Source organism: Aythya fuligula, chromosome 1 (assembly GCF_009819795.1).
Source record: "Aythya fuligula isolate bAytFul2 chromosome 1, bAytFul2.pri, whole genome shotgun sequence".
Taxonomy (NCBI): Eukaryota; Metazoa; Chordata; class Aves; order Anseriformes; family Anatidae; genus Aythya; species Aythya fuligula.
In genome coordinates this window covers 198,877,260-198,901,347 of record NC_045559.1, presented here as the reverse complement: position 1 = coordinate 198,901,347, position 24,088 = coordinate 198,877,260, and the positions used below count along the sequence as shown (strand labels likewise).

General features: G+C 45.8%; 1 protein-coding gene across 1 annotated transcript; it reads right to left on the bottom strand.

Moving 5' to 3' along the window:
- Window positions 1–17,537: 17,537 nt before the first annotated feature.
- FZD4 (frizzled class receptor 4) lies at window positions 17,538–23,164 on the bottom strand. Its single transcript, XM_032207576.1, has 2 exons — window positions 22,901–23,164; window positions 17,538–22,057 (listed from the first exon to the last, which is right to left on the bottom strand). The coding sequence occupies exons 1-2, from the start codon at window positions 23,162–23,164 to the stop codon at window positions 20,729–20,731; spliced, it is 1,593 nt and encodes a 530-aa protein (XP_032063467.1). The 3' UTR covers window positions 17,538–20,728.
- Between the last annotated feature and the right edge of the window lie 924 nt (window positions 23,165–24,088).

Sequence of the window (24,088 nt, the reverse complement as noted above, 5' to 3'; positions counted from 1 at the left end):
AATGTGTACAAAACAAGTGATGCACAATGCAATTGCTCACCATGCACTGACCGATGTCTACCCAATGCCCAAGCAGCGATCCCTCCACACCCTGGTAATCTACTCCATATTAATTGCTCATCATGACATCAGATGGGATGGAATACCCCTTTGGCCACTTTGGGTCAGCTGCTCTGGGTCTGTCCCATCACAACTCTTGCTGCACCCCCAGCCTGCCCACTGGCAGGACAGAGGGAGAAGCTGAAAAGTCCCTGGTTTGGTGTAAGCACTGCTCTGCAACAATTAAAACATCAGTGTATTATCAACATTATTCTCATCCTAAATCCAAAACACAACACCCTACCAGCTACTAGCAGGAAAATTAACTCTATCTAGCCAAAACCAGGATAATTTTTTGTCCCATTCTCTTCCATGTTAACAGCTTTCTTCCAACAGTATTGGTTTCTTCTAAAAGCTGAAAGGTAGAAACAGATGGTAAAGCAAGCACTCCATGTGCTTCTGTACTGCAATGAATTTCTAAAGGATGGCATTAGGGGGACTTGCTCTGAGCACAATGCATCTTGAACTGAGTTTGACAGTCCTTGGAACTTTTGTGTGAGCATTGTGGAAAATCCAACAGTAAGCTGGAAATACAACAAAACTAATAAAAACCCATACTTGTAATGGAAGAGAGCTACAAACTCTGTCAAAAGTTCTGATTTCACATTTCTACTGAAGCCAGTTGTCTGGCACCACTGCCAGAACTGCCTGGAAAGAAGGCTTCTGTCCAGACTCATCTGTGGTCATGGTTGCATGGGGCAACGGAGACCTTTGGTTAATGAAAAGACTACCCATTAGTGTTGGGGTGTGGTTTAAAACCTCTGCTTCTGCCTTCCTTCTGTGTCACCCAGCTCTGTCCTTCATCTCTGACCTTGGCTATTTCATTAAAAGGGTCTTCTCTCTCGAGAAGCTCCCAAGAACAGCACACGTCATACTTATGTCAAACCTTGCCTTGTTCTTCCCTTGGCACGGCTTGTTCCATCTCAGCAGCCCTAGCAAAGCATCTCGAGCATGATCTGCCAGTTTGTTTTTGCTCACAAGCAGTAATGTTCAAATATTAATTTTAAGTCTCCTGCTTATAGTGAGTGAAGTCAATCCATGTTACACTAGGCTGTGAGGCAGACTCTCCAGGTGTTTGCATCCTTGTGTAAAGAGCAATTTCAGTAGTACTTGTCTATTCCAAAGGTAGGGTCTTTTCTTCTGCAGAGATTGAAGTGTGTTGATGAAAAATTGACACATCTTGGCAGATGTCTGCTATGGGCATGAAATAGTATTCTCCATGGCTTGCTAAAGTGAGTGAGAGCTATGGAAGCTTGTGTTTTGCAGGATATATTTCCAGCAAATGTTTCACAGCAAATATTTCAAAATTCGTACTCAGTTGTCAAAATTGAGAGTCAGCATCTCAATTACATTCCCACACTTATGTGAATCAGAAAATCAGAGAGTCACAGAATGGTTGAGACAGGAAGGCACCTCTGGGTCCATCTGGTCCAACCCCTGCTCAAGAAGGAACACCCAGAGCAGGCTGCCCAGGACCACGTCCAGATGGCTTTTGGAGGTCTCCAAGGAGGAGACTCAACAGGGCAGCATGTGCCTGTGCTCAGTGATCCACACAGGGAAGTGCTTCCTGATGTTCAGCTGGAAACTCCTGTGTTCCAGTTTGTGCTCATTGCCTCTTATCCTGGCACTGGGCACTGTAAAGAGCCTGGCTACACCCTCCCTTCAGGCTTTTATAGATATCAGTGATATCCCTGCTGATCCTCCTCTTCTCCAGGCTGAACAGAACCAGCTTTTTCAGCTTTCTCTCACAGAAGAGGTGCTCCAGTCCCTCGATCATCCACTGGACTCTCTCCAGTATGTCCATGTCTCTCTTGTACTGGGGGCCACGCCCTGGATGCAATACTCCACCTGTATCTCACCTGTGCTGAGAGGAAGGATCACCTCTCTCAACCTGCTGCTGATACTTTGCCTCATGCAGCCAAGAATACCGTTAGCCTTCATTGTGGAAAGGGCACACTGCTGATTCATATTCAACTTGTTGTTCATAAGGACTCTCAGGCCCATTTCTGCAGAGCTTCTTTTCAGCTGTGTGGCCCCCACCATGTCTTATCTGGAGTTGTTCCTACCCAGGTGCAGGACTTCACATTTTCCTATGTTGTGCTTCATGAGGTTCCTACCACCTCATTTCTCCAGCCTGTCCAGGTCCCTCTGAATAGCAGCACAACCCTCTGGCATATCAGCCACTTCCCCCAGTTTTCTGTTTTCTGTAAATTTGCTGAGGGTACGGTCTGCCCCATCATCGAGATCATTAACAAAAATGGTAAACAGGACTGGACCCATATTGACCCCTAGGGTACGCCACTAGTTACTGGCCTCCAACTAGACTTTGCACCACTGACCATACTCTGGACCTCACCATTCACCTCAACCAACTTCAAATGCTGATGATCTACAATGTTTTGTATTCTGCATCAGGGATAAAATGGACATCTTCTGGGGTGTGTAATAAAAGATGTGAGACAGATCATCAGAACAATCAATAGTCCTGGGACAAGGGCACTTTCCTCAGAGTGGAAGGAGCAACTTAGATTCAGACTCCTGGTCTGTCTCTGGCAGCGTTGGGGCTTTCAAGACACACTTCGCATCACAAATTAATGGTCTGATCAATCTGTTCTTCTGGGTCAAAAGACACTCAATTTTGACCAACAACCCCCTGTTGAGGTTGAGAAGTTTGGCAAAATTTTTGAAAGGTTTTCTGAATTTGGTCACACAAACACACAAATGTTCATGCAAGCAGCTTTATCCAGTCCTCAGATTAAAAGCCACTGGATAATTGTTGACATGTTTGAGTTCTGTCCTTGGCTACTGACTAAAGAAATCTTTGTTTTTCTCACTTTATGTCCTCAGCTTGGGAAATGAAATCCAATTTTCAAAACCATCTGTTAAACAAGCTAAATGTTAGCAACAGAAACATACATCTGATTTCCAGGAGGAATATGTTATTGTATTATGTGATTGTATTTTCTGTGTTGAATCAGAGGGCTCCTGCACCTTCAAACAAGTGGCCCTCCTTGTCCTTAGTGATATTTGGCACTGAGTCTTGACACGTTTTTGCAGTCTGCAAATAGCACAGGGGCTCAAGACTAAAAATGATAAAAATCTGCAAGAGGACTGGCTGCCCACACATGTACAATACCCTGTGGAGTGTGAGAACATTACTTACATGCTGTACTTTCCATTGTGTTTGCTTAGTGTTAGGATCAGTTGCCTTCTAAATGTTGTGATTCATTTCTGGGGATGTAAGGTTATGCTGTTTAAGTTATATTGTCATAAAAGGAGTAAACATAGTTCACATGTAAAAATCATTCCTTCCCAAACATCTTTCTGAGTTTTTCTGTAGACAGATGTGTTTAACATCATCAGTGGCCACAAGTCTGTTTTTCAAATATTTTTTTAAAGCTTCATCTAACATGAGTAAAATTGACTATTATGATTCATATGTAAAAAGAAAGAAACATAGGTATATTTATGTTGCAAAGTTCAGCAGACTTCCATTTTAACTGTCAAGCACTCCGTCTAGAAAGGAGCCCTTTGCAGAGGGCTTCCTGTCTGCAAGATTTAATCGTAGGCGCCTGGCAAATTATTCCCAAAGTGGAATGCAGCAAGTTCTGTTCATTTCTCACATCTCTTTAATGCTGACTTCCTTGTGTTTGCCATGTGAAGTCATCCAAATACATTTGCTCACTCTCTTGATCTCACACAAAGATACTGCCCTGGGATCCTGGCACCTACATGGAACAAACATCCACTGGTGCTTCTGAATCACTGATGTTGATCTGAGATTGTCCTACTGTACCAGGTACTGCACAAGCAGAAATGAAAACACAGACTGTCTTATAAGATGCGGTGGAGTGATGCTCAGAGGCGCAGAGAGATTGAACAATTGGCCAGCTGTCACTCTTTAACAGAAGAGTGCGTTCAGTTATTTCTCTGTCTACCGTAACTCCTGGCAAAATGTCATTAATGAAGGCACAAATTATGGAAGCTGAATGTAGTCTCTACTTGCATCGTGAAATGACAGTCTCCTCTCTGTTTTATTCCACAGCTCCTGTTCTTGAATGCCTAATCATGGTGAACCATAACAGCCAGTCCAATTAGTGACGCTTGGAGGGAAAATGAAAATGTTTCATTTCATGAAGTTGTCATTGGAAATGATGTATGCAGTTAGAATAGCTATTAGTATGCCCAAAGGCTTATGCTTGGAGGCTCCCTGCTGTGTGCTCCCTGTGCTGACTGACTTCAGTTATCTGAACATGTGTGTGTTAACTGAATGGGCTCAGGAACTTCTTCTGAAACAACAGGAAGATAAGGATGAGTGATATCCAAGCCTGTCAACCACTGCCTATGTAATGCTCATTTTCTATTGCAATCATTATTCCTGGGTGCTAATTCTGCCTGATGATAGACAATGGAGATTAAATTCACCCATGATGTAACTGCCAAAGGCCAGCAAGCTCTGCCACCCAAGGATTAGTCCCTCCTAAATCTTTTTCAGAGTGTTGGCTGTGCTGATGTTGGCTGATGTGTTAACAACCCTTGACATACACTGCAGAAGGATCTTTGCAAAGCAAGTTACAGGGAATCTGTCACAAAGTTCAATTACTATTAATTTACATTACTGAGATATGTTGTGCATCTCCCACATGCCATCTTGAAAACAGATGCCCAAAAACTTTAATGAAGTAGATCATAATGGGAAGTGACTGATAATCTCAACTCCAGTGATGAGAAAGGAAACAGATGGGTGGGCTGGAGGCAGGCAAGTGCATGGTGTTGGACAGAGCAGGAGACGTGGGGGGCTTGACAGCAAGGCATCGGCTGCTTCAGACACAGAGTAAAGGTTTGAGCCGGCTCTTTTCTCACAGACACAGTCTGGATGAAGAAAGTCTCCAGCATAAGCCTGTTCGAACTATTAGTGATGAACACCATCATAGAAAGGACTGAACAAATCTTGTAGCATAACACATTTAAGGACTGGGAAGAAAATCCATTCTCTGTGCAACACCTGATTTATGATCTAGGGGGCAATTGCAGGAAGTATTTGACACTTTCCCCTTTGCTAAAAAGTGGAACTAAAAAAAGGGACCAGGGGAATTAATTCTGACAAAGTGTGCACAGAAAGGAAAAACATTTGAGACTCTGTATTAAGAATATTTATTCACCGTTGTAGAAGACACACATGAAATTTAACCTGAAATATGGGGTACAACTCTGGTTGCTTGCACTAAGGCAATACTAAATTTTCCTGGAGGATGTGCAGAGATTGTAAACAGAGACACCTGTGGAATATAAAAACAGAGTTTTATGACAGATTTTGTCTTATGAATCCACTTCTGCAAGCCGAACTGCATCTCCAGTTGCTGGCTCCTGGTGCGCTGCCAGGACAGCCTTCGGGCCTAGGGGCACCCCCCGCGGAGGCCGGGTACAGCCGGGCATAATTTACACCTCCCTTGTCTGGTTTTTGTCAGCACTGTGTGGTTTCTGCATGCTGACAAGAGAAAGGGACGGTTTCAGAGCGCTGGAACAAAATGGCTTCTGTGGGCCAGCCGTGACACCTAGCGGCCACATACTCTAGGGCCTGGGCAGCAAGGAGCTGCGGCCCTCGGATACCCCCAGGCCGGCCTTCGGCTCCTGGCAGGCATGGCAAAGGGAACAGGGTTTCTCTGGGAGCATCAGAAGATATTTCCAAAGTATCTTCATGTATTTATGGAACATTTTGCTCTGCAGCTTCCTGTGGGATTTCCTTCTGAGGAATTCCATTTCCCCGTCTTAGCCATATGGTGAAAGCCACTCCTGTCTTCCTGTACACAAGACCCCATGCCCTTCATCACACCTATAAAGGGGCAAAAATTTGGTGCTCAGACTGTCTAAGCAAGCAGGCTTCCTTGGGGCATCTTGCCTGGCTCCTAGTTCCTGCGTTAGGGTGCCTCAAGTCCCCAAGGTCCACCTGCTGTTTTTCTGGGCAATGACTGCTGTGACAGCACTCCTGACGCGACTAAGTCCAAGGTTTAGCAGATATGGTCAATAAATGCATCAGTGTTTGCTAGGTTTGCATCAGGCAAATAATTCATTTGCTTATCCTGGTGGATGGATTGTTTTCTAAAGGCTTATCTCTGTTATATTCATTTTACCAGCAATAAGATGGGCTGCTGCTCTTCATTAGCATTCTAAAACACAATTTTGTTATATTCAAAACTCGTCTGGAGGGGGCAGTAGTAGAAATTCCTGCCGGCAACCTCATCCAAGCATTCAAAAACCAGGAAAAAACTAAGAAGAGACTGAGATGCAGCAATGCTGAGAGATGTAACATCTAACTTGTAGTTCACAGGTGTCCAGACTAAGGTCCAAACCCCAGCTTTAGGTGCAGGTGCTGTGGAGAGCCTGCCCATGCCCCAGTGATGGTGTCTGTGAGAGCAGTGTTTGGAGAAAGGACGTTCTTTCCAGAGCTAGCTGTGCTCCTTTCCAGTGTGTTAACTGTCTTACTGTGTTTCTATTTGAAATACAAAGATTGTATTTACTACAGATTAAAAGATTTATTAAAGATTAAAGATTATTTGGGCACTTACAAAATGTTCTGATCAGCTTACCCAGTGGATGTAAGATAGAGATAAGTGTCCCCCCGGTTGCCGACACTGAACTTCATATGCAAAATACATCCAGGTACTAATAATGCATACAAATATTGTGATCAGATATATAAACACATATACATGTATATGTGCAAATGTGTGCATAAATGGGGTACATCCCCAGAAATCAACACCGGTGTTCTACACTCCCCTGTCCACATGATCTACCACCCACTTTCCACTTCCACGCAGCACAGTTCATGTCCAGAGCATTTCTAATTAATCAAAGAACCTGCTGTACTGAAGATGAGGAACAAATGCTGACGTAACAGAGGACAAGGAGATCTGAATGGGACACCAGAAAATCTGGGGAGTCCGAAAAAAGAGCAGGACTGCGAGCTGTGCAGGATACAGTCAGTGTTCTATGAGCCCTGGGTAAATCATTTACAGGCAATGGCAGTGTGATGAAGGAGCTGCAGGGGGAAAAGGACAAATTAGACCATAGGGAATGATTGACTACAGCTGAAGGTCACAAACCTTTGTAAATATGTGGCAGAATTTGAGTTAATGTGGTGAAACATTTACAAAGCCTGAGTAGGCATAGGAAGGAGGAGGGTGGCAAAATTGGGACCAGTATAAAATTTGAGAGTCATGAGTTAGCTGGAGATGAGCAACCCCAGCAGATCCTCAGCATCAAAGAGCAACACCTGAGTTTCCACCTTCAGAAGTGACTGATGGCTTTGGAAATCCCAGTTGTGGTGGTTTATGAAAGTCTTCATGTCCCAGACTGTCACAGTCTTGAACAATCTGTGACGTGGGATCAGCCCAAACCTTCATGCAGCCCTGTAGGTCACCATCTGGGGGAAAGGAGCTGGAGAAGCTCCTCAGAAAGTGTGAGAGAGCAGCAAGGAGGCATAATTCACACTACTGCACCACTGAGAGCAAAATGCAAATAAAGTAAGCTGGTTGTGAGAGTGGCAGCATGCTGAAATACACCACGTGCAGCTGACATGACAGACCCCTTTACAAAGCTGCTTTATTTGCCTGGAGCTAGACAAAGTCTGCATTTATGCCACTGCAATGGAACAGTAGACAAACAGTTGTCAGCTATCATTGGTCCCAGTGTATTCTGGTTTTAGAGTCAGGCATGCGTTGTGCTTTGTCTGACCAGGTGACCTTTGGTGGGCCTGGGCAGTGTGTTAGCAGCACCAGTCTCCAACGGGTTCAGTCCTTAGACTTGCAGACTTGCACTAGGAGGAAACCATTCCTTAGCACCATATCTGTTCTGGATCAAGAGATGCCAGAAATTCCTGTTTTTCAAATGTAATTTTCTTTTAGCTGTGTATGGAAGAATAAAACCTTCCCTTGAAGATCTTTGTGATCACTTTTAAGACTTAAAAGTGCACTTTACATACTAGAATTTACATCAAAATATTCTTACTTCTAATTAGTATTTTGCATTTGTCACTTTAAAATGTCAAGAGAACAAGGTCCCAAAGGGTGTCTGGAGCTGAATGCCATCAAACAGAAAGGAGAAAGCAAAGAGGCAGACTTGGTGACATCTCAGAGTAGCTGTTTTCTACTTGTAGACTCCACTCACATGCTCTGAAACCATGAGCATGAGCTGAAACCAGGTGAAATTCCAGGCATTCATACTTTGCTTTGACAAATTCTTTCCTCCTTCCGAATGGCCAGACTTGTGGCTTGGGATAAGGCTGTCCTTTCACTCCTGAGGGTCAACCTCTTCAGTGGTTTTTGTTTGTTTGTTTGTTTGTTTGTTTGTTTGTTTTACAGAGAATAGTGCTAATACAGGGAGAAAAGATACAGGGAGAAAAGAAATCTCCTCTCCAATGTCTTCTGAGGATCCAGCTTTCTGCACAGTCCATCAAACTGAGCACTGACTGCATGTAATAAAAGTCTGAGCACCCCACAACTTGGAGAAATGCACCTCTTGGTTCCCTCCATAGAAAAGATGGGAGAAGGTAGCTCCGTGTCTGCCTGTGTGACAACACTGCTTACACACAGCTAAACAAGCAGCTAAATTTGTTGGTTATTCTTCATTCCTGGGTCAGGTCAGTGTAAGGACAAACAGATCAAGAATGACCCCTTCAAAGTTGCAAGACCTGATGCAGGTTTCTGCTGACAACAGGTGATTTTCCTCAGCTTGCTCCATGGGCACAGTGGAAGGTACAGGTGGGACCATGCCAGCCTGTGGCCACCAAGAAAAAGCTGCTGCTCAGATACAAGCAGCTCCTCTTGATTTCACACCTACTGAACTTTGATTTGGTGAGCATGCTCCCTACCAAGAAGGTGGAAAGAAGATTGACTTGGGAATAGGAAAGAATTTTGGTGTTCACCACCAGGAAATTTAATTTCCAAGTCATAACTGGGAGGTTTCTCCCCCTGTCAGACCTGAAGACCTGACTTCAGCAGGAGTCCCGCCTGGCGTGATGGTGGTTTGGGCAGCCCTGATTCTGCTGCCCAATGGTGAATGTAGATTCAGAGGGTGTGTTTTCTCCAAACTGGCATTCCCAGGAGGAAAAACTCCACTTCCTTCCCTCTCACTGCCGCTGCCTGGATCAATGAGCAGTGGGTTAGTGGTCAGTGTGGTCTCTGAGCACACATGCTGGGTTCTCACATTTCGGTTGGATGTTTTCTCCTTTCTGCTGAGTAAAAATAATGTGTTTCTAAGGGACTTTGAGTTTTGTGATGTGGGAAGAACCACCTGCTAAAACACCCCAGGGAAGTTTTCCTATTCATTTGTCAAAGGCAGGATTTTAATTTATCTTCATAGAAAAAGGACCCCTGAAATCACTGAGCCAGCCCCTTGCTGAAGGGCTTAACATGTGGCAAAAGTTACTGGGGCTGTCAGGAAAGTGTGGTGCTTCATTAATGTGTGCTTGTGGCAGTCCACAGAGGTCTCTCTTGAGGACAGAGACATTTTTTTCCTCTCACTGGAAGGGCCTGATATTTGTGGCTTATAGAGGAATAAAGCTTTCCCTGGCTCTGAGAAGTTAGGTGGGAAGGCCCATCCCAGACTGAGTAGACTGTTATTTAATCATGTATGGTACTGAAGCTGGGCAACCCAGGCTGGAAAGCTTTTCTTTTGGCTTTTGGTGCCTTGGGACACCCTTCTCCATCCATGGGTAGGTGGCTCAGCAGGCAGAAACCCTGGGTGATATACCTATGCATGGGCTGTGCTTGGCATGACCACTTGGGAGCATGGACAGAGGGCAACACTGCTGCAGCAGGAATATCCTTGGCCCCCAGGCACCTTCTCAGCATCGCATGGGACTGACCAGCCCACTCCCATCACACACCAAAGCTCCATGTCTGGTCTCTATTAAATCTAAAGTGGATAACACACCTGAGTCTGGGAATAGCTCATCTGGCCCTCAAGGTCTGAAAGTGAGTTTTCAGGACCCACTGTTAGAAAAAACTTTCTGTTTAGAAACAAAATACATTTAGAGCCCAGCTTTGTACCTGAGATCAGTAGGACGTTGGTAGGATTTTAGGTCTCAGCCAGTCCATCATGGTGTTGATATGATGTCCCCACATGCTGTCAGATCTCAGGATTGCTCAGCTGAGTAGCCACATCTCCCAGTAGTACAGATGCAAGCAGATCCCTGCCTTGGCAGACTAACATTCATCTAGGTTTTACACTCAGAGGTTTTGCTGAAGCTGTTTTTGAAGGAATTATGGACAGGCTACACAAGGTTATGATTAGGAGAACTTTTTAATTAAAAAAAAAAAAAATGTATGTGTGTGTATATGTAATCTGTATATGCTGCTTACCAGTTTACTGTGTCTGTCCTCAGAAACAGAGGTTTCCATATCCAGCCATTTCTTATGGTAGATCAAGAGGGTCTGACCTATACCACTGGAATCACATCAGTTAGTTGCTATCGTAAACAATAATTGTAGGGGAAAATTCATAACATAGATAGAGATTACACTAAAAGAAACACATACAGAAAAGTACAGTTGACAAATTCTGGACACTTGGAATATTTAGAAAATTCTGCTTATTTGCAAAAATAAAATGTTATTTAATTGCTTAATCCAGTGCATGCGTTCTTTTTCTTTTTTTTTCTTTTTTTTTTTTTTTTCATTTCTTCTGAAAACCAAAAATGTGTTACTGAAGTTTTCTGTGTATTTGCTAATGACAAGCTAATGGTTGTTGGAATAAAGGAAGTGCATTTTGCTTCTTCCATGCCTGTCCCATTGACTTTGCCTGGAAATGCCTACGAGAATCTTTTGTTTGCAAAACTAGTCACAGGGAGATAACGGTGTGAGTTCTGTTCTTTAATGTTTGCACAAGCACTGGCAGCAGAACTAACACAAACATTCATGGGAATTTGTTTCTGCAAGGTTAATGTCACAAATGATTTACTGAAGCCTTCCTCCTGCTCACCAGCCTGACATCCACCCAGGGAGTAAACAATACCCTCATGAATTCAGAGTGCTCTGAGGCTGGTCACTGAGCAAACACTCCAGATCAGAGTCAATATTTGGGCAGTAATCAATCAGCTGGTATTTATTCCCACAAAGTTTAGGTAGAAATACCTTGAATCAAGAGTCAGAAATCAATGTTTTTGAAGATAAATCCATTTCTTCCTATTGATTCATTAAAGTTGTTCAATGAAATTGATGAGATAGTTGATCTAACTAAAGTTATGCTTACATTATGTAGAGTGATTTAAAACAAAAACAAAAACAAAACTTTTTTAATGACAGAAATGAACATCCCTGTCCTCGCATGTTATCATTTTAAAAAGAAATAGGATGTGGATTGTCTTGCCACACATTTTTGCTATCATCCCTTCTAATTGTTTTTCCATTAGTCCTGGTTCCTGAGAGTTTGGTACTTCTTAAAAAGGTCTTTTTGGTTTTCTCTTTCCTTCTTTCCTTCATTCTTCCTTATTTTTATGAGATGCCCACTGAACTGAACTCTTTCTATTCCAGCACAAACAATAACTGGATGACAGAGCCCTGCCACACTGCGGGTAGAGTTTCCAGAACCAGGCCAAGCTCTTGGGGAATTTAATTTATAAGGTGACATGACCTTAACCAATCTGTATGGCCAAGTCAGTGGTTACTGAATCCAGCCACGACAGATAGTAATTATTTTTTCTGTTTATTCACTAGACAAATGGTCATTGCCTCCATGGATATAACATTACATTCTAGTCACAGCCAAAAACACTTTCCCTCACCCGCTGCATATGTTAGGCAGTTTTAAATATCAAGCAGGAACCTGGGACAGTGTCTTGAAGCTGAAAAATTCCTCCAAATCAACATGAAATTGAGTTGAAATGCTGGATTGCATGCAGTTTGAATGCAAAATTAGAGTTAATCTGAGGACATGACTAGAGCATATTAAAGCCATGACTAAAATAGAGCTACAGGTATCAGATGTGAATAGGCATGAATTGTGAAATGGCTGCAGTTATTGAAAAATCTTTTGCTTTTTGAATAAGACAGATACCTCCCATTTCCCCATGGAGGAAATCACTTGCTTTCCTTAAATGAGTGGTGATGAGTCAATGCACAGAGAGGGGAATGAGATGAGAAAAGACAGGTTTTAGTTCTGCTCTGAATCTCTTCACACAGAGATTTGTCTACTGACTAGCCCACGCTATGGGCCTCTTTGGGCCTAAGACCTCTTGATCTTTCTTTTGCCACTGGGATGTTAGCTGGATTCTTCTGGGATTGTAGGGGAGGCTCTCACACCTGTGCTACTCCACCAACAGCATTTCAAAACCTTGTGCTTCTTCTTCAGTTGCTTTAGCACAGATGGGAGGTGTGGGTGTCCTCACACACCCACACACCACCTTCCCCGCACACCCCAGCACCGAAGTCACCACCCCTATCCCAACAACCCTGGAAGATCTTGGATCCTGCCCTCTGCCAGTCCACCTCAGCCAGGACTTCCTGTGTGACTGGAGACAGCAGCTCGGTAGCAGGTTTGGGACAGGGACCACAGACCCCTGACCCCTGATGGAAGTGCAGGGTGAGAAGCTCCCTCATCGGCCTGGAAAGGCCACGCATTGAAGAGGACTGGGCCGGTGGCCACATCTGTCAGACCTGACTTTTCACAGCCAGAAAGGAAAAAATACCCCATGTCCTGAGGGCAGAGAAGGAATGAAGCCATGTGCTGCATCCCGGAGATGGCAGACACACAGGCTCCAGCAGACACAAAGTCTGCTCCCAGGCATTATGTGAAAGACCTCGAGGTCTTGCAGCAGCAAGCCCCAGAACATCATATGCCACGCTGAGGGCTGTCTTTGTCAGTGCTTACAGGATGAATTACTGGCATGTCAGGATGAGACCTGCCCCTTCCCCTGTTCCAGTTATAAAACTGTTCTCCAGGGAAGGCTCTTTACTTCTTTTGGCTTTGCTCAGGCCACAGCTGTAGAAACGTAATTGTTCCGTGAGCGGAATGGTATTTTATTTGCCATCCTTTCATACACTGGGGCCTCTGTAGCTGATTTTTAGCATTATATATATATTCCCTCCTCCTCTGAGATTCGATCTTTCCATTTCCAGGCCTCTCCCACACCCCCTACCTTTGAAAAAGATGCTATGGTTTTACTGTGGTTCTCTAGCGCGTGACTCTGCAAACGCTTTCTGCTCGCAGCCTGAGGCCCAATACTTCTTCCCACCACTGCCAAATGGCAGCTGAAAGACTAAAGGCTACCTCAGGCTGGAGGCCCTCCTTGCCACTGTGCTTCCCTGGGCCCTTTCCTTTAGAACATAACAAGTGTGAGGTCCAGGAGGACACTGCGTTAAGTTTTTTTGTGTGAACTTTTCAGATATATGTGATGCTGGCTTCTGTTTGCAGCAGCTTCCCCTGCTGCAGCCAAGGGAAAGATGTCCCTTTGGCCCTCAGGTCGTTTTTTTTTCCCCCTCTGAGAGCTACATTAGCAACCTGCTGGGGGTTGCCCTGAGCCCAGAGCTGAGCAAGAAGAGGATGATACCAAAAGGCCCTGGGCAGTGCAGCACAGAGGTGGGGCCGGGACGAGGGGCAGCTGCCACTAGGTGTCACCCGCTGCTTGCTGCAAGCACAAGGCACCCGAGTGCATGTATAAAGAGATAAATAAATAAATAGATGTAATCGAGCCCTGAAGTTCCTGCCTTTCCGTGGAACTGCAGTTATAATCCCTTCTGAAGTGTTTGACTAAAAGCATCTCTGCGTGAATTGCTTCAGTTATGGAAGAAAATACTTCTGCTGTTACCATAGTCTCGCAGAATGGTCGGGGTTGGAAAGGACCTTAAAGATCATCCATTTCCAACCCCCTTGTCCTATCACTGCACCCCCTGACGAAGAGTCCCTCCCCAGCTTTCCTGTAGCCCCCTTTAGGTACTGGCAGGCTGCTGTAAGGTCTCCCTGGGGCCTTCTCTTCTCCAGGCTGAACAACCCCAACTCCCTCAGCCTGTCTTCACAGGAGAGGTGATCCTTGTGGTTCTCCTCTGGACTCGCTCTAATACTTCCATATCCTTCTTGTACTGGGGGCCCCAGAGCTGAACACAGAGCTCCAGGTGGGGTCTCACAGAGCAGAGCAGAGGGGGCCAAGTGTACGGTTGGCTTTCTGGGCTGCAAGCACGCATTGCTGGCTCATATTCATTTTTTTGTCCAGCACTACCCTCAAGTCCGACCCATCAGTCTAAAATGCTTAATGTCAGGCTGGTTCTCTATATAACACTTTTTAAAAGCTTAACACTTTAGAGGCAGATTCTCAGATTATTTGCATTTATTTTTTTTTCAGGAAGGATGTTTTTCCCTTCCTCAGAATAAGCTCAGGAAATGAGAGAAACAGTCAGGAAGCCAGCTAAGTGCTGATGGAAATAAAAAAATGAAAGCTGTATTGACAAGTCATGGGAAATTGTCTTTAAATATTTTAAACCACTGATTAAAAAATGACAAAACTAAAGCTAAGTCTTCCTCTGAAGCATAGCTAATTAATCTGCTCTTTTTTTTTTTTTTTTTTTTTTTTTTTTTGCAAGCATTTGCAGCAAGGGCCAAAATCAAAAGTTACAAATTACAGTAAAATTTGTGGTGCTGCAATGTTTGTGTTTGGGATTTAACCTGTTTTCTCTGATGTTGTACTCAATGTCTGGCAGAGGGAAGGTCCCCACTCTCCAAAAATGACCTAGGAAAACAACAATTTATCCATGATCCCTTATCATGTGAGCCCTCAATTGCTGCCACTGCCCTCTGAGCCACCTCTGTGCTCTTCCAGCCCTGTGGTGCCTGCTTGGTGGGCTCTTGGCAGCACAGAAAATAAAACATCTGCCTATCAACAGCACAAAGCTGTTAAAACAGCTGGAGTTTGCCAGGGTGCCAGAAATCCTCTCCCAGCCACAGGAGGCAATGAAGACCCAGGATCTGTGGCACATCAGCCGGATTGGCAAAGAGCCTCTTACCTGATTTTATCGGAGAAGTGCAATGGGAGTGTGGCACGAGGCAGAGCCAGTCTTGTCACTCTCCCAGCCAGCACTGGCTTTGCAAGCAGGAAAAGATGTCCTGCTTTTTATTCAACCTACATGTATATAGATATTTGTTTGAGCCCTCTAAGGCTGAGACAGGGGATGCAAACCCCTGATGAGGAGTCCAACTAGCCCAAGCATGCCAAAACAAATGAGCTACCATGCACCAGAGCCACAGCTGCTGTATGGCTGTGCAGCAGGGCTCTCACCTATGGGCATACAGCTCAAAGCTAGACTCGATCACCCCAGCTGAAGCACCAAACTTCAGGAGTTACCAGCAGCCTCACTGAAGGGTTTGCAGCTCCTCACAGGGAGAACAGGGAGCACTCAGGGAGCAGCTCTGCAGGATGCTGCCTGCAGGAGACACGGCTACACAAGCCAGGCAGTTCATCCTGCCTCATTTATGTCAGTTTGGCCCTTTATGGGGCTGCTACATGAACCAGGTCACCAACATGATCTGAGTTAAAAATAACCTTCTGCATAAAACAAACAGAAAACTCTGGTGGTTATTTTTAACCCTGATCTTTTTTGCTGATGTGCTCTGCAGCTCAGCACTGCGAGTAGTTGTATGGCAAAATTAAGGAGGAGATGAAATAAGATGCAGTTACAGGAACTTGATGCTCTGAAAGGCCTTTCCCAGCCTTGATCATTCTGATTCTATGAATGAGTGGCTGAGGAAGGATGGGGTGTGGTGGAGACCTCCCTGCTGAAGCCAGCGTCTTGTGATGCATTTCACATTACCGCATTTTTATATTAACAGAGGTTCTGACTTCTGGCTGCAGAACTCTGGTCTCCTTCACTACAAACTCCTCAACATTTACTCTTTAAAGAGGGCTTTAAGAAAACAAGAGAAAATCAAACATACAAAAAACGGAAACCCAAATAGCAAAACAACCACAAAATTTCCTGATAAAGGCTACTCTTTTGTGAGGTTTGCGGACAGCCAAATACACCCCTCTGCAGGCAAACCTAGGCTGATTCATCTTCATGGTGGTTTGTGGAGGTTGTCCCCAGGCTGAGGCAACTACAGCACTGCCACCTGACTGGTGACGCTCTGAGATGCCTGGTTTGGGGGGATGTGTGGGGCAAGAGGCCATCAGAGGGACCTGGAGCAGCCAACACCACCTTGAACATTATATCTGAGGTACTTTGTTGGTGCTTACAGCTGCAAGAGGAGGCATATTTCTCTCCCTTCCCCAGAAACACTTCTATGTTTGTTATGTTTAACTGTAGCTATATTAAAGACTCCTAATTATAAGTTTCAAGCCAGAGATCTCATTAATCACCAGCTAAGAACATAACAGCGATGAGGTGCCAAAGGCATGAGGAAATCACTCTAATTATCAGTTTTAGATGCTGCTCTTCAAAACTTGATTAGCTATAGATACACAGGTGATAATTCCTACTGTCTTCTTTATAGCACATCCTCACTATTATCCACTGTAGTCTGATTTAGTTTCTTATTAGAATAGCATTATGCTAATTAAGTAATCCTGCATACAGAACATTTTGTGATGTAGATGATTAAGTGGGTTAAGATGGTGACTAATATTACAAGCTGCATAATTGGCGTCAAAGTGGTGAAGGGCGTACACAAAAAGAAGGAGCTCTCACCTAACTGGTGAACAGAAATGATAAAAAGGAATAAAAAATAAGCAGGGCATTAAAAAGCCTTTAAAAAAAAATTAAAAAAATGTAGATAACAGGTTGAATCTGTTCTCTGAAGGGCTAAAAATAGCCTTTTTGAGTGAGCACATTGTGAGCACTTGCCCTTTCCCAAACCACTAACAGATGTTGTACCCTCAACAGGCACGTGGCTGTGCTGCCCTTCCCACCACACACCCAACATCTGGATGCTCCGTGCTTCTCTGGATGCCCTTACTCCATACTACATGGAGTAGAGAGGAACCTTACACAGAGCCCTGCTTTCCCCAGGAGCACTGCTACAGCAGCAGTGGACAGTTGTGTCTTTGCTTCCATTTGGTTCTGGTGGCACACAGGGACAAGCACAAGCACACAGGAGCCTCCTGGCTCTTCCACAGGCTCATGGACCTACACGCTGCTTTTCAAAGAGTTTCTTTCCACCCCATGTGCAAGCACTGAAACACATACGTACTTTCACTCTTGCCCAGTGATGTTTTGTTCTCAGCTGTTTCCAGTTGGCAGAGGTGCTTTTGCAACCCACATGAGATCCAAACTGAGCTGTTTTAACCCATTTGGACCACGCGTCCTTCTTCTGTCAGGGGAAAAAAGAACATGCAACAGCAGCATAGCCAATCCAGGAAACAAACTCAACAAAAACATGAGGGCTGCCAGGAATACCTTAGTTATCCACAGAGGTTAAAATTTTATTTTGATATAAAAATTAAATAGCAAAGGTTTTTTGTTTGTTTTTGTTTTGTTTTGTTTTTTTACAGTGATAAATTAGAAATTTACAGTACATACATCAGAGCAGATATATTTTCTATACACCCCAAAATAATCAGTGTCTATTTCCTTAGAAGCTCAGAGAAAGGAGCTAACCTGTCTGTTCAATGCAGGAGCCAGGCTTGTACCTCTCTGAGAGATGCTTCAGAAACGTGCTGTGAAAAAGCCACACGCTGGGGTGGGAGAGACGGGCAGACAGAGCTGGAGGGAGCAGGGCCCATGCCAGGAAGGTAACCGCCGAAAGGTTTCTCGTTGTATAACCACAGCAACTACACTTCCGAGAGAGGATTAGTCACACATTTTTTGGCTTTAAATTCATAACAATGCTGAAATGAGAGAATGGACGAGTTGCAGATACCCACTCTCCGTGACTGCTGGGTTTTGGGCTGTCTGCTGTGACTTCCCCTTCAGACATCCCCAGAGCAGAGAAAGGTGAATGCAGATGGATGGGTACATTCACAGAACGGTTTTGTCACTGCAAGAGCTGGCACAGTGCCCCTGAGAGCTTGGGGAAGATGCTCCTTCAGGAACAGCTACTGGTGTCTCTCCCCACCCCACCTCCTACCCATGGCATTTGAGTGCCTCACACTTTACAGGTCCTCAACTGCCACAGGGCTACACAGTGCTGTCCTCAACAAACTCATTTCCAGTGTCTCGAATCACCAGGGACATCCGTCTGTCACAGTCCACAGCGCCGCAGTCAGAGATGCAAGGATCTGGTAAGAGGAGTGCTACTTAACATTCACTTCTGTGTACACAACACAGTTAAAAAAGCTGTTTGTTGAATCAGTCAGGTCAAGCAGGAGTTGTATCAGCCAGGAAAGTATCCAAGGCGCTTCAGACTGAAGGACACTTGAATGAACGTGACACCTTGGCACAGGCCAAGGCTAGGTTACAAGACAGGGCTCATACTGTGTCCTCACCCCTTGCAAGTCAAAATACAGCTGCTGGTTGTACATCCCTTGCTGGGTCAGCCGACAGATCACATCACGGAGAGTCTGAGCCATCTGAAGATTTCGTATTGCAGAACTCCTCGTCCACAGAGGAATAGCCAGATCCAAACACAACACTAATGGTGAGAGACTTTATAGAGAGGATCAAAAGGCTCAGCTGGTATGCAGCGCTGGCCAAGACAATGGTTGTGCATTGAGCAGAATGTGTCAAGTTGTCACTTGTTCTGCTAGAGAGGGAGCCTGACCACAAAGACTGCAATTAGGGTTTGTTTGGTTGATTGTTTGTTTTTTAAAATATGCTCTAGCACATGTTTCAACATTGACATTGAAACAATTCACACTTCTGGGACAGATTAGTGCTCACGGCCAGAGCTGGAATGAATTGTGGTTTGGGAAGCACATGGGGCACCTGTAGGAAAAGTGAGGACTATACTAAAGCAGTGCATGTTCTCAGCTGCCCTCAAAAGTCACGGGAGTCAGGGTACTGGGGGGACGCTCAGCAGCTGAGCTGGTTCCACACAAATGAAGCAAAAATTTAGGGTACACAGATAAAACTGAAGGTCCTTCAAAGGGACAGCACATCAAACCAGTGTTCTCTTCAGTACTTGCGGGCTGTCACTGTTTGCATCACTTTTCTTAACAGTCAAACCAGCCCAGACACAAGGCTCAAGCTCCCCACAAGCACAAGCCATTGCCTCCACATTTAAAAGACTGAGACAACTTGAAAGCTGCTGTGAAACAACATTATTCATCAAGAAGTTGGACCTCTTCTCCTTGGATCCCTTTAGAAAGTTGACAATGTTTCTATAATTCCTGAGGAGTGAATGCCTGCTCGCATCCTGTATGCATCGATATGTTAAGGAAAAAAAAAAAGAGTTTCTCCATAGCTGTCAGTGAGCAACTGGAGCCTCGTTCTAAGGCAGTCAGCTGTACTGCGATGTCATGGACTGAGAATGCTCTTTTAATTGTAACTGACACACATAATTATACAACTGAGCTGTGTGAACATGAGGTTGCCAAGGAACTCAACATTTTGCTTCTCCCAGACTGGCGTCTGCAGAGATACCATCGCACCGAATGAAATATATTAAGACTTAATTGCTTCATGCAATGGGTCTCCAGAGAGCCAGATAAGTTTACTTGGAGAAAACTGACATTGTTCTGAAGAGACCCTCAACTCATTTTTCTCTTTCCTGTAGGAAGGAGCACTACAACGTAAGACTTTATTTAAAGCTATTAGACGCAGCAGAATAAAGTAGTCAGCTGAAATCGCAGGAGCACCTGAAGGAACGGGAGCAGAGGCAGGCGGACAATGCTAAGTGATGCATAACAGCACGCACAGTTTCCAAGCTTCCACATATTCCTCTACTTCTGACAATGACCTTGAGTAAAGCTTTTTTAAAAACATATGAAATATTGACAGAATCATGTAATACTTCAGGTTGGAAGGGACCTAGGGAGGTCCAAATTCCTGAACGAAACACTCAGTTCAGACCAGGTTACAGACAGTAAAGAGGAGTCAAAATTATTATTAGACCATCAGATGACTTAAGAGTCATCCTCACTAAATCCTTCTTAGTTTGGGTAATTCCCAGACTTGGAAAGTCTGCTTAATTATTTGTCGGAGGACCCGATCCTTGGCTGACTCGTGCAGCATACGGGAGCAACAGAATTCCCCAGAGTGTAGAGACACAACCCTCAGTGAGCACTTCCTTCTCAATGCTGAACTCAGAAAGAAGACAACTAATTGTGGTTCTGGGTGCTCCATCTCTGGTAACTGGCCCCTAAATCAGCACAGAACTTGGACCCAGACTGCCTTTCCTCCACCAGCTGTAAGACAATATAACACAAGACAATATCCCACAGCTGTGGTCTACAGTTCCACTGCTTCTAAAGACATCAGAATATTGCATCCTACTTTATAAAAAAAAAAGGAAGATAATGTGTTTGGATATTTCACAGCTTTTAAAGCCTCCCTGGGCTTTCCTATTTTGGGCAGCATGGTTTATGGCTATTGTATTTGCAGCATGATTTTTTTGTTTGCTTATTCTTTAAGGCTTTTTTCTCCTTCCTCAAGAGACAATTTTGCTACTGTCTCCCCACTCTGCTCCCAGCATTTACACTGCATTGCTTATACACAATCAGTCCTTCAGGTGAGAGCAGTCAGACCATCACGGTGTCGTCCTTTTCTCATACCACAGTCTCGTTCCCTTTCCCAGGTTTCACCCAACCGTCTGCTCTCTTCTCCCGTTTCACTTTCCCTGAGTTCACCAGTCTGTTCGAGCACTTCTGCCACGTGTGCAGAGTTTTGGCTGACCAGATCCACATACCTGAAGTGATACCCACCAGGAGGGACATGAAGATTTTGAGCATCTCCACGGCCATATTGGAATCATCTGCCGAATAGCGGAAAATGGCCCAGTTGGAGATTTCATAGAAATAACAGGCAATGACACACGTTGCTGGGACGGTGTACAGCACTGAGAAGACACCGATTTTAACCATCAGTCTTTCTAGTTTGTCAGTTTTAGTTCCATCTTTCTGAAGATTAGACCTGATTTTAAATAAGGCCACTAACCCAGCTGCAATGAATAAAGTTCCAATAACCAGGTAGGTAAAAAGTGGAGCAACAACAAAGCCCGTCAGCGCATCCAGGTTCTGGTTCCCAACGTAGCACAGGCCAGTGAGCTCGTCTGCATCTACCAGTCTCATAATCAAAATGACAATGGTCTTCACTGCAGGGATAGCCCAGGCTGCAATGTGGAAATACGAACTGTGCATTTCTATAGCCTCATGGCCCCACTTGAGTCCTGCGGCCAGAAACCACGTCAATGTCAGAATAACCCACCAGATGGAGCTAGCCATCCCGAAAAAGTACATCAGCAAGAAAATTATAGCACATCCTGTGTTCTTAAGACCTTCTTGGATAAGAACAGGTTCTGCTGCCTCTTCAAAATCACAGGATATCCTTTCCCGGCCCACAGTTAGCCTCACAATATAAGCAATGCTATAAATATTGTAGCACATGCTCAAAAATATGATTGGGCGCTCCGGGTAGGAAAATCTGGATGAATCAATCAGGAAGGTCAGGACTGTGAACGCAGTTGATATGAAGCAAAGACTAGCCCACACGGCCATCCAGATATCTGTGAATTCCTTTGCTGACCTGCTGTAGAGCCCAGCATCGTAGCCACACTTGAGGACACAGTTCAGGCTCCTCTTGACCCAGATGTACTGATCGGAATTGGATCCCATGCTGTGGCACTCTTCTCCGGGCTGCAAGGATGTCTTGCTATGAAGGGGAACCTCTTCATCTCCCGGACCCTCCATGCACATGTGGTTGTGATCATTCTGGGGTGGGAATTTGCTGCAGTTCAGGCTGTCCGGCCAGGCAAATCCAAATTCTTTTAAAACAGGTTCACATCTTCTTTTGACAGAGAGGCACATGCCACCACAGGGACCTATAGGGATGTTAATCTTCTCTGTGCACATCGGGACATAGACTGAACAAAGGAAGAACTGGAAGAGAGAAACAGAAATCGCAAGCGTGTTAGGAGAAAATTCAACAGGTCAAAACATAACAAGTTTTCCTTTTTGCCTTTTTAGCAGTAATTTTTGGTCCCTTGCCTTAAAAAACAGGAAGCAGTATAAAACAAATAAACCAAGAACAATAAAAACTTAGGAGAAAAAACCCTAAAAATGCTGCCTTCTTTCAGTTCAAGTGTGGTCCGAAGCCAAAGCCTGAACATTTCACTCCCCAGATTAGCCCCATGCAAATTTAGCCCATCACTTTCAATAAAGCGAGTGGGATTTAGCCAGATGTAAACCTCAAGGGTGCAATTTAGGAAAGAAGAAAAAAAAAAAAAAGTATATTTTAAAGCGGTTTAAACAAATACATATTTTTGTTCAAGGCACTGCCTGGATATCACGGCTAGCAAACAAACAGAAGGAAAGGCATTTACTGAATCACTTGGGTTTGTGATCCTCCTGGAAGAACGCGCTTCTCTTTCACCATCGGGCCACCGACGGGTTCGCACCGGCCATAAAACACTGCCGCTCGCTCAGCTTTGGAAACATGGCGATTTTGGGGGGCTGTAGCCACACCGGGGGGCTTCAGGGATTTGGGGACCCGGGGTCCAAGCTGGCTGCTGCCGTGGGGGTGTCCCTGCGGGCTGGGCACGGCAGGACCCCTTTTTTCGCCCCTTAGGAAGCCCACACAGCGCTGCCTTGTGCTGCAGCCCGCTCCCTCCAGGCTTTGCAGCGGGGGACATGGGGGAAATGTCAGCGCAACGCCCGGCTCCCGGTTCTGGAGAAGGGGGTTTGGGGAAGAGATTTGGGGTTTTTTGAGGGGTTGGGACCCACCTGGAGCTGGCTGGAGCAGCCGTACTGGATGAGGGGGGTGAAGGTGGTGAGCTGCAGCTCGGCGTCCGCCTGCAGCTCGTGGCCCACCAGGTTGGGCATCTTGGTGACATTGTAGCCCAGGTTCTGGCACATGGCGATGCGGATGGCGTCGCAGCGCCGCTCCTCCTCGTCGCCGAAGCCCCGCGTCCCGCCGAGCTGCAGGGCCAGCAGCAGGGCCAGCAGCCGCCCGGCCGCCCCCCTGCCACCACCACAGCACCGTGCCATGGCCGAGACCCCCCCCCCCCCCGGCCCCCCACCTGCCCCCGGCCCCGGCTCCGGCCCCGGCCGCGCCGTGCCGCCCGGGCCGGCTCCAACGGGGAGGGGCCGGGGGCGGCTCTGCTCTTAAACCGCCGCGCCGAGAAACTGCCCAGGGGAGGGGACGGCGCCTCCCCGAGCCCCGGCCTCCTCCCAGCCTCCCGGGGCGGGCACAGCCACAGCCCCGGCCCGGGGGGAGAGCCCCGCTGGGTGCCCTCCGGAGCCCCCCCGGAGCCACCCCGTAGCCCCTCGGCCCTGCGTAGCCTCAGGAGTTTTCCCCCTTCTTCATGCGCGGCGACCCCGCTGTGAGCAGCGAACGGCCCTGCCATGCCTCCCTCCGGGCTTGGTGACCCGGGGATGGGTCCCCGATGTCCCCACACCGGTGGAGGGCAGCGGCAGGGCCTGAGACGGGCACCCCGAGGTGCCCAGGCTCAGGCCTGGCTCCCCAGGGGCAGGCTGGGCTGAGCCATCAGCTTCCTCTCCCTCCTCTCCTTCCTCGCCCTCGCCAGACCACAAGGCAGGTCTCTAAGCTGCCACTTTTTCTCCCAACACCTCCTCCACCCGTAAATCTGGTCACATCTGGGTGGTGGTGGACCTTCACGGGGAGAGAGAAACCTAGGGTGCCTCTCCAAGCACCTCCTGATGTTGGTATATCTCCTAAACACATACAGATGTAGAGTTTGTGTACCTCTCCTAAATACATAAGGATGTAGAGTTTGAGGACCTCTCCTAAACACACAAGGATGTAGGGTTTGTGTATCTCTCCTAAGCATGTATGGATGTAGGGTTTGTGAACCTCTCCTAAACACATACGGATGTAGGATTTATATACCTCTCCTAAACACATATGGGTGTAGGGTTTGTCTACCTCTCCTAAGTACAGATGTTCATGAA